General features: G+C 38.3%; 1 protein-coding gene across 4 annotated transcripts in view; it reads left to right on the forward strand.

The window, feature by feature from the left end:
* KANSL1 (KAT8 regulatory NSL complex subunit 1) overlaps nucleotides 1–17,034 on the forward strand; it is a 176,779-nt gene that overhangs the window by 118,602 nt on the left and 41,143 nt on the right. For 3 of the 4 annotated variants that reach the window (XM_019437465.2, XM_053892339.1, XM_019437464.2), the window contains exons 3-4: nucleotides 6,730–6,871; nucleotides 14,878–14,982. In XM_019437465.2, coding sequence (XP_019293010.2) covers nucleotides 6,730–6,871; nucleotides 14,878–14,982 — 247 coding nt within the window. The remainder of the gene's footprint in view (nucleotides 1–6,729; nucleotides 6,872–14,877; nucleotides 14,983–17,034) is intronic. The other variant, XM_053892338.1, reaches the window with a different exon arrangement.

Raw genomic sequence — 17,034 nt, forward strand, 5'->3', positions numbered from 1 at the left:
GTATATAATACACATAACATGCAAAATATCTATTAATTGACTGTTGTTATCGGTGAGGCTTCCGGTCATTAGAAGGCAGTTAGTTAGTTAGTTAGTTAGTTAGTTAGTTAGTTAGTTAGTTAGTTAAGTTTTGGCATCCCTAACTCCGTGTTGTTATTCAAGGGAAACTGCACTTTAGTTTTGCTGTGTAGAGTGGAGCTTCCTTTGGATGACTCTGAAGCCAAACACTCAAATTCAGAATTCTGCTAACTGAAATCCTCTATTTCCTATATTTGTCTGCCTCTTTGAGATTTCCTTATTTCTCTTTTCCCTTCTTTTGTATCTTTCACGAGACAGAGTTGAAATTCAAAGTTATGTTTATTTAATCTTTTCTAATACACACATTGTACCTTGCAGTTAGGATTTTATCATTTTATGAATGCCACATTCCTGTGAGGCAGATGTTGCAGTTATTTCCAGAGGCCAGTTTTCATGTTTAGGTTCACATAAAGTAAATAAAAGTGAGAACTTGCTTTTAACCTGTGTTCCTGGTCTTTCCCCTGTTGGTTTCATACTGCTTTTGAACTAGGTAGTGAATCATTGCATATACATTTTTTAAATATGGCTCTCAATAATGTCAAGATTTTCTATTCTTGTGATCCTGACTCTTGCCCTGGATACTGTGAATCCAGCAACTGTATATTCTGTGTGTTCAGTGATAATCTAAATTTTACTTTATTCATTTTATAAGTCATCTAAAGAACCTGGAGATTCAGAATCTAGGTGTCTTAGATTTTCTTGCATTCTTGGAAATAGCACATAACTCTATGAAATAATTTAGGTGCCAGTTTTTGAACATAGTACTATGTGGCTTGCTGTGGGCAGTCATTTTTACTTATAATTTGTTACTAGAACTTTTTTTTATATAGGTGAAAGAACTGGAAATAGAAATGAAATAGAATCAAAGATGGGATTACAGGTCTTTCTAGCATGTTCATGATTATTTAATGAAAAAAAAATTTTTAATTCTGGATCAGGGAAAAGTATCAGCCACCAGCATTGTTCTACTGGATTTACACATTTTCCGTCTTTGTCTAGAAAGAAGTGATTTCGTTTAAGACTGTACTAAGTCAAGTACGACATGATTCAGTGCCTAGCTTTAGTGTTACTTTTAGATAAGTCAGCTTTTGATTTAGTTTATTTTTGAGAAAAAGGAGGTATCTACCACTGCTGTTGCTCTGCTGTCTGTGGCAGTGCTGTAGGCATTGAAGATAGGGTTTATCAAATAGAAAGAGTTGTTATATTAGTAACCTCTTTTGTCGAACTCATTGACAGTAAGTTAGCAGCGGGTATGGTAAGGGGCATAGTATTGCAAATTCTTAACTTTTCTCTGTTAGCTGAAATTGCATTCCTTAATTTTTTTTTTTTTTTTTTTTTTTTTAAGCAAAGTTAGTAACCACCTCTGAGTTGATTCAGATCGTTACCTCTTCTGGTGCAATGGGAGAGGTTTTTTTCAGTGACACCTTTTGAGGATTCAATGTATAATTCCTAATTTGTAGTAAAAATAGGAGGAGCTTGGTTGCCACATTTAAGAGAGGTTAAGTCTCCTTACGTAAAAGTCCCTGTGTTGATCTGTTTCTCCTCTTCTAATGAAACATTTCTATTAAAATCACCATTCAAGATGATTTTTAAAAAATTAAAAACAAAAGTCACTTTTTCGTTTTCTGTATTGGCCAACATGTAAGCTGAACCCTAAATTTTCAAGTGCTTTCCCATTGTGTAGTTTCAAAGTGTTTATAAATAAAAGAGCTTTTTTAGAGGAAATGACTTTTTGTTCAAGTAAGTACCATAAATATTCTATACTCTTGGATCCTATTAAACATCCTAAATTCTGGATATGTGGTAATATTCTTCTAACCCACTAAAAAGAACCATTAAAGTATAAATTCACATAGCTAAAAAAGAAATCTATACAGCATGTATAGTTTTATACAAATAAATACTGGTACATAGCTGGCAACATTAAATATATTATTCATGTGGTATTACCAAAGGAAATATTGGTACTGTATCTTCCTGCATTTATGTAACCAAAAATCCAGAGTGTAAAATTTTAATAGATTTTTTTATACAGCACATGGCGACAAAGTAAATTTACCATAAAATGCTCATAAAAGCAAGTGGCAAAATATGAGTTAAAATGAATTCCCACTCAGATAGTAGCCTGGTATTTACAGACAGATATTTTGATATAAACTGGAGTAAAGCACACAGCAGAATAATAGATTGGGAGGCATTTTAGGGGGCACCTGGGTGGCTCAGTTGGTTGAGCGTCCAACTCTTGATATAGGCTCAGGTTGTGATCTCACAGTTTTTGGATCAAGCCCCATATCAGGCTCTGCTGAGCATGGAGCCTGCTTGGAATATTCATTCTCTCTCTCTCCCCCTCTCCCCCTCTCCCCCTCTCCCCCTCTCCCCCTCTCCCCCTCTCCCCCTCTCCCCCTCTCCCCCTCTCCCCCTCTCCCCCCCCCCCCCCGCTCCTCCCCCACTCGCTCTCCCTGCTTAAATAAATAAACATTAAATTTAAAAAATTCCAGTGTCCTGCACAGATAACACAGTTAAAACAATTATTTCACTAATTGTTAGCACAGAATAAGCAACAAGAAAGAATTGAAAGACTCCTCTGTTTTGGAATCCATATCTTTTTATTCATCATTTGTAAGGACTACAGTAAAAACCAGTTCATTGAATAATTATCACTCTGCAACCTTAGTTATGTGCTCTTCTTTGAAGTTTGTATGACTGATACTAAATCGATGCCTCTTGTTTTTAATCTGTAAGTTATGAGAGTAATAAATTTACATTTCGAATATTGGGAAATCCACCTCTACCTCTGGTAAACTGAGATTCTGTGGCATGTTGTGTCTGAAACGGGGGGAAAAAAAGATGTGAAGATCTTACTCTTGCAATAATGTTTTATGTTCTCCTCTATCACTGGAGTGTGGTAACGTCTTCATAGCTACCTCTGACTCATTAACTGTGTACCTCTCTCACCTTTGCTAACAGTTTAGCTTTTGCCCATATTGCTGGTATTTTATTTTATTTTATTTTATTTTTACTTTATTTTATTTTATTTTATTTTATTTTATTTTATTTTATTTTATGTTCTCTTCTCTTATTTTTAAAGTTTATTTATTTTTGAGAGAGAGAGCATGAGTGGGGGAGGGGCAGATAGAGGGAGACACAGAATCAGAAGCAGGCTCCAGGCTCTGAGCTGTCAGGAAAGAGCCCGACGCGGGGCTAGAACTCACAGACCACAAGATCATGACCTGAGCCGAAGTCGGAAGCTTAACCAATTGAGCCACCCAGGCTCCCCTATTGCTGGTATTTTAAACACAAGATACTTTTTGGACATTTGGGGTAAGGTTTTCCATTTTTCATTAATTATGTTATAATACTGTGACAACTTCCTATTGAAAATCACTTCCAGTTCTAAACTGTCATATGACAAGTGTATTTGTAGAATGAAACCTGTTCATAATTTGGGAATTTCAGTATTCCCTTAATGCTGCCTATCTTTAATTTATTAGCCAATTTCCAAAAAATCTTACTAGGAGACTCAGTTTATTATTGATATTTAGGAAAATACCTATATAGCAGGTTTGTTAGTTTTGACCTTAGGAAAATTTAGAAGGGCTATTCCTTAATATCAAAAAAAAATAGTACTTATTCATCAAAGTTCTTATGAACTGAAATGTTTTAAGTAATTTTCTTTTCCTTTTATATTCTCAGGCTTTCAAACAGATTTAAAAGTGTTTGGGTTTATTATCTCTCCTCCCCGCCCTGCCTTGACATCAGACAAGAAAGAAAAAAAAAAAAAATCTTTTGGTTAAGATGTATCTAAATTCAGAGATAACAAATGGGTTTCATCTTTTCTGCCAATTTAGAGTGCTTGGTGTCCTGGAACACTGTCATGAGAAGCGTTATGAGCTAAGTTCAGGATCATTGGGAGAGACTGCCAGGATTCTTTGTCCACCAAGAGTGACTAAGGAGGAAGTGCTGTAAATTTGCCAAGAAGTCATTCTTTCTTTTGCTTTAACTTTCAACATTAGGGTTTTGTTTTGGCTAGCCACTGTCAGTTAAAATAAATTTGTGAATAAACTGGCATTAAATGGGTGTTGTGTTAGTTTTATTAATCACTTTTTGTCTTTGAATTGCTGTCTTTTACAATATTTGACTCCCCTTACACTTTGTTTTCTTGAAAGCTTAAGATTTGAAAAGAAGCCACAAGAACTGTACGGTTCCTTACACATAAGAGGTTTGAGGGGAGTTTATTTAGGAAAAGTAGTGTATGACTTACATTAGGAGTAGTAGCTGAGGAGGTTTTTGGAGTAGCCCAGTGGTGATATGGTACATGGGCATTTGGTGCTGTGGTAGCTTCAGGAATGAATGATTTGTAAAACCAAGAGATTTTGCCGGATAGGAAGGGGGTGAACCTTGTAGAGGAGTGAGAGTTCGAAAGTGGCTCTGCAGGTTAACTAGCCTTGCCTCTTAGAAAAGGGAGGACATTTTTATAGTTCAGGAATGATCCTCAAGTGGTTATACTTTACCTCTTGAGGTTCTTTCCTGAACTTGAGCTAGAATTAGACCTGCAACCAACATTAATCCAGATAATTATACTTTTTAAAAAGTATCTTTACATCATATACTGATTCCGTCAATATTAGGTACTATAAAATACCTTCTTTCTGAAAGAGAAATAATTGGATAATACTTTATGACAGTGATTGGCCTGAGTGGCTTATTTTGGACCATATAAAATAAAAGTTAGTAAAATACCATTGCTGTCCTTGGTCTTAATTATAATGGTGTAATTAAGAACTCGTTTCTGGGGCACCTAGGTGGCTCAGTTGGTTAAGCATCTGACTTCGGCTCAGGTCATGATCTCGCGGTTTGTGAGTTCAAGCCCCGCATCAGACTGTCTGCTGTCAACACAGAGCCTGCTTCAGTTCCTCTGTCCCTCCCCTGTGTGCTTGCTCTCTCTCTCTCAGAAAGAAATAGACATTAAAAAATAATAATAAAAAATAAAAGAATTAACTCATTTCTAACCCTACCATGGTTAGATGTATTCTTTTATTATTGACATTATACTGTTTTTTTACCCCATTAGTAGACTTTGTGAAAGTTCACTTAATAACCACTTAAAATTTTTAGTAATGAGCATGTATATCCTGACTGGAGGTGGGGCTATGGTCAGTGACTGCTGCTTTGTTGAAAAAGAATTTTGTGGAAGATTATTAAATATTTTGATTACAGAATATACCAGGTGCCATATACCTGCTTTAATATTTAAGGAATGTTAAAATGTTGTCATTTCTATCAGACTTTTTGTTTTTATTTTTATTGTGTTTTTTAAGTTTTTTATGTCTTAAAGTAATCTCTGCATCCAATATGGGGCTTGAACTCATGACACCAAGATCAAGAATGGCATGCTCTTCCAAGTGAGTCAGCCAGGTGTCCCAGACTTTTGTTTTTATTTTATTATTATTTTAAATGTTTATTTATTTGGGGGCTAGAGGACGAGAGAGAGAGAGAGAGAGAGAGAGAGAGAGAGAATCCCAAGCAGGTTCCATGCCCAGCACAGAGGCCATTGTGGGGCTCGATCTCACCACCGTGAGATAATGACCTGAGCAGAAATCAAGAGTTGGACACTTAACCAACTGAGCCACCCAGGTACGGGTACCCCTTGACTTTTTTATTTTTTAATTTTTTTAAATGTTTGGGGGGGGGTGCTGTGCAGAGAGAGAGACACAGAATCCAAAGCAGGCTCCAGCCTCTATGCTACCAGCACAGAGCCCAATGTGGGGCTCGAACCCACAAACCGTGAGATCATGACCTGAACCGAAGTCAGGCACTTAACTGACTGAGGCACCCCTGTTTTTAAAGAAGAATCAATTATTACATTATAGGTCAAGCTAAAATCTGACTTCTCCATTCCCCTTCTCAGGACCCTAATCCTCAATTGTTGAGTGTCAGTTCTATGCATGTTTTTATACTTACTGTTTATGTATTGGCAACAGTTCTTATTTTATGTTTATTCTTTTTTAGTTTTCTTACAGTTTTTCCATTCCATATTGTTGAGATTTAGTCATGTTGATAGATACAATAATTAATAAAAATAAACAGTATTCCATTAAATTCTTTTACTGTTCTAAAGATCTTTTGTGTATGGCATTAGCATTTGTTGGTGTTGTGAATAGTGCTTTTTTAAAAAAATGAATATTTCCTACATGTTGGCATATAGCGGCACTTCAAGTTTTTGTATGATGATCTGAACAGTTTTAATTGTTACATTCTAAGAATTCTTAGCTTTAATAATATGCAGTGTCTTTTGGATTTGCTGTGTAGATAATCTTTATTGTTTATATGTCTTATGTTAAAGTAGAAAATACTTCGCGCTGTCTCCTGAGAAATCTGAGAATATTTCTCTCTCTTCTCTGAAATTTATGCAGGATCAGGATACTAGAAGACAGTTTCAACTAGTTAATTTGGGAAATATCTATATGTGAAGTGCCCTCCATGTGTGTCTTCACACACACACACACACACACACACACACACACAGTCTTGGTTTTTCTTGGTACTAGAGTCAGTTGGTATACAGGCCTTTAGATGTTAAAACCCTCCCCATCCCATTTGCTGTAAATCTTACTGTTACTTTTGGATTTCACTCAGTTTCTTTCCTTTTAGGAGGCGCAGGTCAGAGTGGAGATGGGCTGCAGACCGAGCAGCTATTGTCAGCCGCTGGAACTGGCTTCAGGCTCATGTTTCTGACTTGGAATATCGAATTCGGCAGCAAACAGATATTTATAAGCAGATACGTGCTAATAAGGTAAGAGATAAATGTCTGGTCTTTTTCAGACCAGTTAAAAACTACCATTATCCCTTTTTTCCCATCCCTCAATAACTCTTAGCTGTGTCAAAGAGCATGGTTTAATGTGATCTGCTGTAGTGGTTTAATTTGTTTAAGGGCCTGATGTTGTTTAGTATAGCGCAGACAACACTGTTAGTTAATGTTAAATTGAACATGTGTTTGGAACAAAACAGTTCCTATATTTGGGCTAATAGGAAACATAAGAAAAAGACTATATAATGTAAGCCATTGATGTAACTCATATTTGTTATATTTATGGAAAAGCGATGATGACCTAGGATTTCATCTTGGTTTTTTCCTTTGATGCACTTCTGTTTTACCACTAAGCTTCCCTTGCTTTCTTGAGGAAAAATAGGGTTTTTTGTGAAAGATTGTTCCAGGCAAATGAGACATTGGTGTTTGGGATTTTGGTTTTTCTGTGTCCTCCTATCTGCAGAGTCCTGATTCTTACCATAGAACTTTTCTCTTTGATAGTGGCATTCTTCTTAAAAATCAACTTAGAAAAAAGTCCCTTAGTCAGTTTGGGTTTGACTGAGGGATAAATGTGCATGGAAAAGCCATCCGTTTAGCACACAGGTGAGTGCCTACTGTGTACGAGGCACTGATCTCTTTACAAGGGGTCACAGGGATAAATAAAAATCCTCCTTTCATGGATTTTACATTCTTACAAGATTTTGGTTTTTCTGTGTCCTCCTATCTGCAGAGTCCTGATTCTTCTCATAGAACTTTTATCTTGGATAGTGACACTGGTAGTTTTGTGGTAGTTGAGCCAGTCTCCATGACTGGACTCTGGTCTAAATGTAGAGTCGACTGTTCCTAAAATAAGTGTCGCAACACTTTTTGTCCCGCCTTGGTGCTGGTCAAAGCCTCCAGAGAACTGCTGTACTGTGGACTGTATGCATTAAATTAACTAGTAGGCCAAAAGTTAAAGAGTAACCAGCTGACAAGATACAGTGATGAGTTTGAAGTAAAAGTCTGCGGCCTCCCACACACGTCATCTAAGTTTGTATTCCAGAAATCCCCCTGGAGTGCTCTTCTTGTTGTTTTTTGGGGGGAAACATTTTAAGGACTACATTCTGTTACCTTATTTTGGTGGCGGTTTTAATTACGCCTGTTATTAAAATTATAGGAGCACCTGGGTGGCTCAGTCGGTTGAGCGTCTGACTTCAGCTCAGGTCATGATCTCACGGTCTGTGGGTTCGAGCCCCACATTGGGCTCTGTGCTGACAACTCGGAGCCTGGAGCCTGCTTTAGATTCTGTCTCCCTCTCTCTCTGCCCCTCCTCCGCTCATGCGCGCTTTCTCTCTCTCTCTCTGTCAAAAATAAATAAACATTAAAAAAAATTTTTTTTAATTATGTTATAAAGCATACCATAATAAATATTTTTAGCTAAATCACATCATGGGTACTTTTATGTTCAGTTTTAGGAAACTTTCAAAAGTGTTAGGTATTTCTAAATATCTGGAAAGTATTCTGGGGTTTTGTACATATATTGACTATCCAGAAGTTTCATTATTCACAATATAATGTATTAAAGAAATGCCAGGCTTGGACTTGATAATCTTTGGTTCTCGTGCTCTCTGCTACCATATAGCTATATAAGGTTGGGAAGAAAAGCCACTGAACCTTTCTGATCCTCAGTTTTCATGGTCTGTAAAATAAGGCATTCATGATTATATTTTCTTGCTCTGCAGTCTGAATACACAATGCTACAAAATTGTGACAGGAAGAGTAAAAGTTGAATGATGATCCTAATAAATAATATGTCCTAATAAGTAATATTTCAAGAAAATTGACAATTTTATTAAATATCTTTATTTATACAATGTCTGTTTAAAACAAATGTATTAGTTTCTTGGGACTGCTGTAGCAAAGCACAAATCGAGCAGTAAACTTAAAACAACACAAATGTATTTTCTCACAGTTTTGCAGGCTAGAATTCTGAGATCAAGGCGTCAGGAAGGCCATGCTCCCTCTGAAGAGTCTAAGGAAGGAGCCTTCCTTGCCTCTTCCTAAGCTTCTGGTGATTGCTGGCGTTTCTTGGTGTTCCTGCATTCATAGCTGCGTCATTCCGCTTTCCTCCTCTGTCCTCACGTGGCTGTCTTCTCTCTATGTGTCTGTGTCCACACTTCCCTTTTAAAAGAACACCAGTCATATTGGGATTTAGGGCCCACACTAAAGGGTTCATTTTAACCCAATTATATCTACAAAGACCCTATTTCCAAATAAGGACACATTTTTAGGTTCTGGGTTATATAAATTTTGGGGGGCTACTGTTCAAGCCTATATGACATATAAGCAATGAAATTTACCCCGAAGATAAAGTAACAGGCATTTAGTCTTCATATCACTATAATAATAGAAGTTGTTGGGCATTTACTATGTGCCAGGCACTGTGCTAAGCATTTTACTGTTACTTACAAATTTAAAGGTGTACCAGTGGAGGGTCAGAGAGGTTATCAGTTTGTTCATAGTCAAGTGAACATGTAATCACACAGCTGAGATGTGAGCATCTGTTGCTCAAGTTGGCAGTTGCTTCAAGTGCTCGGCTACTTTTTGAGTTATTAAAATGGGAGGTTTTTAACTGCCTGTGTTTTAGTAAAGTGGATTGATGTTTCCATTTCCCATCCTGCTCCAAGATTTGCCAAGATTGCCTGGGTAGTACAGACCTTTTCATGAGATGAATCCAGGTTTGGTGGTCAATTGTAGGTTGTCTTAGGTTGGGGAATTAGGGGGTGAGGCTTTTTCTTTCTAAAGATTTTCTTTCTAGCATGTTAACGTTAATTTTCTTACAGTAACATATTCCAAAAAAGAAAGCATTTGAAAACTACCACTAGTTGACTACCAATTTCTCTTCTGTTAGAAGTTAAGTGTTAACTTCCAGATTGAGAGAGTCTTGAGAGTTTCTTTGGTAGTCATGATTTCCTTTTGCTTTTTGGAGAAAAGATAGTGTTTAGGAGTTCCTCTGTACTCTGCTACTTACTCCCACCGTCCCCGCCCTTAACTTGAGAGGTGGCCAGGGAGGGACAGAGGGAGAGACCAAGAGAATCCGAAGCAGGCTCCAGGCTCAGGTCAGAGCCTGGTGCAGGACTCTATCCCATGACCCTGGGATCCTGACCTGAGCCAAATTCAAGAGTCGGATGCCCAGCCAACTGAGCCACCCAGGCTCCCCAACTATTGTATTTTAATTTTCATATTCAGTGAGCTTGTTTTGTTTTGTTTTGTTATTTTAAAACTCCCATGCCTTAGAGTGAGAAAGGAAAACAATGTATGTACCTGGAGTGTGTACTGTATACGGGTATCTTCATGTATGTTAAATGCACAGAGCAAATCTTACAGCTTACAAGCTTGTAAGAGGCAGAGCTAAATTTGAACCTGGAGCAGTTTTTCTGAGTCCAGAACATTTTCTGTCTAATTTCATTGAAATTTCATACCTGCTACATAAAACTGAGGGGGAAAAGCACAGGGGCCAGATGGGTTCTGTTGCTGAAGGAGACTTTCTTTCTCGTAGCACAGTCTTCAACATCTGTGTCTAATACAAAACATATCATTTTTCTTTTATCTCTTCCTTGACTGATCTGTGAAATTACATAGCAGCTGCTAACTAAAAATGGACATATTATTGGGAATGAGAGGTGGAAGAGCATTGAAGCTTCTGGATAGAAAAGGAGCTGAATGGAATAGCAGAAGCCTAGAAATACACCATTGTCTTCAAAAGTGATGTTAAGCAGTTTATCTTCCCATCTCAGTGGGGTTATAAGGCATTGTGGACAGCTGGGTCTTGCCTGGGTGGTAGCCCAGGATGGTTCTTGTGGAGCTGATGTATTAGTGAGGTCACTGCTTTATCTTAAGATGGGTAAGGGACATTGACCTACTCAGAATGAAAAAGGGAGCAAGTAGGTGAAATTACATCTTAATTCTGTATTATAAGTTAAGAAGTGATGTTTTTTAATCTTGTACTTTGACTCCTTCTGTTATACAAAATTGGTGAAAGAGAAGCAATTAACCCAAGTCTACAACTTTAAGTTTTTTCTATTCTTCCCTTTTTGCTTGCTTTCTTTTGCCCTGTTTTGTCATCAGGCTTAGCATAATTCCTTCTACCATTCCTTCCTTTTTAAATTCTGGTACATATTAATTTCTTTCTTCCTTTTTTTGACACACATGACAGCTTTGCATTTCCACAGAGAAATAACTTATAAGGCTACGTTAAGACTGCGTGCAACTCTAACCCATCCCAATTCCTTTCATCCTTATATAGGAGTTTGCTAGGCCTGGGCAGCTTGGGCATGACCCTGGTTCTGACTCGGGGAGCAGTGAAGAAGGATGGGGAGACTCTCCTGGTCTTTTTACCTTGGCCTCTGCCAGTTTGCTCTGTCTATTGTAGAGTGCAGTATTAGCACTGAGGTGCCCACTCCCATTTAATCCTTACACTGTCCCTCTATTTTTAGCATTTAACATCTTCTAATGTACTGCATAAAATTGACTTACTTGTTTGTTCATTGTCTGTCTTCCCCAGTATTAGAATGTAAGCATTTTATGGGATGGGTTCAGGTGGTGTGGGGGTGGAAGGATAGGTCTCTCCTTTCCTGTATCCCCAGCAACTAACGAATGTAGATAAATGGGTAATTGATGGCTTGATTTGAATGAATAAAAGAACAACAGTAGTTTAACCCAGCCATTAGCCTTAGTTCTGCCATGGATTGGCCTGTTGACATGACCTTCAACCTGCATCCTCTCTGGGTCTGTAAAATGATGGGGAATAAATGGGCCCTACGAGGTCTCATAAAGTCTCAGGAGAGTATCCTTGTTGTCTCTCAGAGAGGTGTTTATTTTAAGAAATTAGGGTTTAAGGAAAAAGTTTTCTCTTTGGAAAATATTGGCTGTTATTCCTGACTTACCTTCTCACCTAAAAAAATTGAGGGAGTAACTTTATACCTGGTAATTGGATTATTTAGGCTTCTGGCTATAATTAATATAAACTTCATATTTTCCTATTCAAAGAAAAAACCTTTTAACCTAAAACTCAAAAAATAATTGTTACATATGTCCATTCTTGGTGTATGACTCTGCTAGGGAATATGGGATTCAGATATATATGTATTTTGTCTAAGTCTTTAAGAGCTTAACATTAGTTAATAAGCAACAAATTGGGGCACCTGGGTGGCTCAGTCACTTGAGCGTCTGACTCTTGATTTCCGCTTAGGTCGTGATCTCACTATACGTGAGATCAAGCCCCACATAGGGTTTCTGCGCTGACATAGCGAAGCCTGCTTGGGATTATCCCTCTTCCCTTCCGCCACTCACACTCTCTCTCACTCTCTCAAAATAAACTGAAACAATAACAACAACAAATTGAGGCAACAATAAATAAAATGAATATTTTGACCTAAGGTTCTGCTCTGGAAATGAGATTCAGATACAGAGAACGTAAGACAATCACAATACTTTAGGACCTCTGGTAATGTGGATAGAGCAAGTAGGGCTCAGTTAACCAGGGACATTTTCTTGGAGATGGTGTTTGGATCTGACAAGGTCTTTGAAAGGATGAATGACAGGGGTACTTGGGTGGCTCAGTTGGTTAAGCATCCAACATCAGCTCCGTCATGATCTCGTGGCTTGTGAGCTTGAGCCCCTTGTTGGGCTCTCTGCTGACAGCTCAGAGCCTGGAGCCTGCTTCAGATTCTGTTCTCCCCCTCTCTGCTCCTCCCCCATTCGCTCTCTGTCTCTCTCAAAAATAAACAAACAAAAAAAAGGATGAATGACATTTTGGATAGATAAATATTTTTTAAAGGCCAGAACCAGTATGAACAAAGGACATAAGAACAGGTAGTATTGTAATCTTTAATTGCATTTATTTACCTTGTAACTGTATTGTAATAACCCCCACCTCTCAGTGATAACAACTTCATATACATTCAAACATTTTTTGGGGGATAGAGATTGGCATAACTGTAACCAGGGCTCTTAAGCAGGGAAGATGTTGAATGCAGTATTTTGAGAATGGAATAGTGTGCAAGATAGCTTTCTCTTGCAAATAGTTTATGAAATCTGTTCTATGCTTGTGATTGAGACAAAGTACTTCGCGGCAGAAATTCTTATAGCTAGAATAACTTCATTTTGAAGTCTAGGGCACATGTTTCTTGCTTATTATTAGTTAATGACCTTTCTCCCCTTTTCTGAGGAGTTTCCACTTCACTTTCTACATAGGCGGGTCATAGTCTTATTCCAGGATAGGTAAATGCTGTTTCTCTTGCCTTTGGGCGGGGCCAGGAGGGTGTTGTAACACTTATTTTTCATATTTATTTTTTAAATTGTGGGGTGTGTTTTTTGGTGTGTGTGTGTGTGTGTGTGTGTGTGTGTGTGTGTGTGTTTGGACTGAGGTAGAATTCCATTGTCCTTTCTTATTTATTTTTGAGAGAGCAAGAGACAGAGCACAAGCTGGGGAGGGGCAGACACACACACACACACACACACACACGCACGCACACACACACTCCAAAGCAGGCTCCAGGCTCTGAGCTGTCGGCACAGAACCCGACTTGGGGCTCGAACCCACAGACCGTGAGATCATGACCTGAACCAAAGTTGGACGCTTAACCGACTGAGCCACTCAGGTGCCCCCATTGTCCTTTCTTAATGTCAGCCCTCCCCCTACCCCATTTCATCTCTTTGCATCCCCTATTTCATAGAGATTTTTGAGTTAGACAGGAAAGGGATCCATCCCTTGGATGGATCATGTGGTTCATTGGCCTATAAGAGCTTGTGTCATAATGGCTAGGGAGCTCAAATCGATAGTCAAAATCTCTAAGCCCTAAAATCTATATTTTAGAATGTTTACTGGGGGCCCTGATGCTGAGTCAAGACTGATCAACTCTAGTGTGTTTCAACTTAGAACTTGCTTTAGGATTTACCAGTGGAGTTTTTTAAAACTGTAGAATACCCATCCCTAACCCCAGGGACTCTGAGTAGATTTGATGATGAAACTGGGCAAGTATTAGCTTGATGAGTTTCCCCAGGTGATTCTAATACAAAATTACCTTTAAGAGATACTTATCAGTCAGCTCTCCTTATTTTCTGGATCAGAGAAGGAGAACCAAAGACTTAAAGCCCTTGTTACTTTCATCTCAGTCTTTCTATTACACAGTATCAGAACTTGATTTTGGTTACCTCTATTTGAGTTCATGGAGAGATTCATGTGTGTGGCTTTTTGTTTGTTTTTCACAGCAAGCTCATTTCTGCCTTTACCAAGCTGGGCCCTTGCTGACTATGGATAGGATTTGTGGAGTCGTTTTAAATTTCTTTTTACATTTTTTATTTCCTGGGATGAACATAAGATCTGATTTTGAAATTGTGGAGCAGGAACCCAATCTGGGGTGATTTTTATGCATATGAGAAACAGGTGCCTTTGGAACAGTTTTTTGTTTTTTAAGTTCTTGGTTTGTAATATAGGGACTGGACTGTTCACCTTTGTAGTAGTTTTGGCTGCTCAAAGAGTTGGCTTACTTATCATTTATATTTGTAGCACTTACAGTAATGCTTAAGCCACATCTGTGATCAGGTTAACTAGAAAATTACATTGCTGCTGTTCTTATAGTATAGTCTAGTTAATAATACAGTGTAAAAGTACCATATTTTGATAAAGATTCCAGATCTGAAAGATGTGAATAAAAAGATGCTAAAGGTAACAAGCTATGTAGGTCACAGCATTCAGGTGGAGAAAAGGGGAAGTTTGGGTCTGACTTAGGCCTTACTCATTGCTACTTACTGCTAGGCTTTTTGTTGAAATAACTCTTGGGAAAGTAAAGCTGCTCGTAGTGCATTTTGTTTCAGAACCCTAGGAGAAGAAGGGAAGAGGCCTCTGCTAAACCAGTCCCCTGTCCCTAACCCTTGTCGTAGTAACTCCTTCATTAAATCGGTGACTTATAATACCACTCACTTATGCTGCTTTTCTCTCTGTCCTGCAGGGGTTGATAGTTCTTGGGGAGGCACCTCCCCCGGAGCATACACCAACAGACTTATTTCTTCCACTTAGTTCTGAGGTGAAGACGGATCATGGGAATGATAAATTGGTAAGTGTAAAAGACAGAAAAGGGGAGATGAGTGAGAATTCAGGGGGTAGCATCAGTACACAGTTCATTCTCTATAGCAGGTATCCTGGCATTGGCTGAAGGAAGAGGACTGTATCCCCTTTTATCACTTTTGACATTTCAGGGTCTGAATTCCTGAGTAGAGCAGCACAGGTCCCCTCCTGCAGCTGTGTAGTTGACCTTGAATTTAAAAGCAGTTCTAACTCAAGACATTACAGCTAGAGCAAGTAAGGCATCATGGAGTATTACTGAGAATCGGGAGAGCACGTGGCTCTGATACCTTTGAAGAGTAAAGACAACCTTTCTGAGAAGGCCACTATAAGATGAAAAGGTGGGACTAGAGGTTTAACTCACAAGGATGTTGAAAGTGCTCTGAGTTACCCCCTTTAGTTCTGTAATGAGGATAAAGCTGTCATTTTCTGTAATGTTGTGTATCCTTAGAGCCTAGCTCAGGTCTCCCTCTTCCATGGTTTCTTCCTTTATTTCTATTTCTCTCAACATCCAAATTAATTTCTTTAATTTCTGAATCCCCAAGAGCACTTTTTTATTTGTTTCTTTCACTTTTCCCTCCCCTCTTGCCCCAGAAGCTCTTTGGCTTTTATGAATATTAGTATTTCTTGATTTAAGTCATTTGTTAGAAATTCCAAAGTCCTGTGACAGTAGTGTGTTTGGTAGGCTAGAGTGTTGGCTTTTGAAATCGTGCGTTAAACCAGCTAGTCTCTTTGCGCTGCACATCAATAATTTTTTTTCCAAAATGGAACTATTTGTTGCCTTTTTTTTTTTTTTTTTTTAATTCCTCCTTCCCTTCAAGAAAACATTTGAAGACTTGTGGTGTAAAAATAATTACATCAGAGGCATTTGTTTTGTTGTGTTGTTCATTTTTGCATTTTCACTTCTGAAATTCACAAAAAAGCCAAAGCAAATTTTTCAACGGTCAAAATACAGTTTTAAGAAGTTAGACAAAATTCTGAAGAAAAATACAGTGTAACTTACTGATGACAGTGAGAATGATGAGTGCTAGAATAAGATTACTCAGGAGCCTACAAAACTTCTAATACCCTGTAAGAATAATAAAGCCATTACCTTTGGAGTCATGTTCTCAACTAAACACAGACCAATTTTAACTCCTCAGTGTTCTGAAAATAGACATCCAACTTAAGGCATCTAAGCCCTAATCCAGTGTAAATAAATAGTAAGTAATACAAAGTTAAGTAATTCATCGAGAGTCCTGTGACCCTTTAGTGGACTTGTTAGATGATGTTCAAGTGTTAATACTGAAAGGACTTTCATCTTTTTGCCTTATTTCCAACCTGAATGAGTGTTTTTTGATGGACGCAATATATAATCTGCTTTGGTTGTGGGCGTTGTACAGATACTGCAGAAACTAAGTGATTTGGGAGACTGGATGCACGAGTGAGCGTTTTTTGAGCCATGGAGACAAGCAGGAAATGTTCCCTGAGATGGAGTGAGTTTTGTTTTTCTGCCACAGAGTAGAGTACTGAGGTAGAAGAAGGGAGGAACTCCTAGAAAAATGCCCCTTAACGCAAACAGACTTCAATCTGACTTCTTACTAAAGGCAGTTTGAAAGGTAAGAGTAGGCAGAAGAGAGAAACCAAAGGGCCTCTGGCTTTGCATCTGCAGGTGCTGATAAAGTCAACTGCTGCACTAATAAATTCTGATATGAAATAAAAAGCCTTCTGAACAAAAAAGGGTGTGTTCCTGGAAAGGGGGATTGTCTAAAGCTATTGAGAGTTCTCCCATGTTCTAAAACATGCCCTTTCCTTCTTTCTCCTCCCACTCTCTTGAATAATTAGTAGTCCCCTTTCCCCCAATTAAGAATTAAACAGTGAATAGAGCTAACTTGGAACCTATGCCTGTTACTAGGTAGGAAGAACACAGTTAAAAATTACCAAAGAAAGTCAACAAAATTTCTGACAAAATATTCTCACAGGGCCTCCTCTGTCCCGTTGGTACAGGGTTTTTAGGACTCAACTAGATAGCCACCATCTCCTTAGCTTTCATATTGTCAGAGGA

This window comes from Panthera pardus, unplaced genomic scaffold, assembly GCF_024362965.1.
Source record: "Panthera pardus isolate Hobbes unplaced genomic scaffold, ASM2436296v1 HiC_scaffold_3, whole genome shotgun sequence".
Lineage (NCBI taxonomy): Eukaryota > Metazoa > Chordata > Mammalia > Carnivora > Felidae > Panthera > Panthera pardus.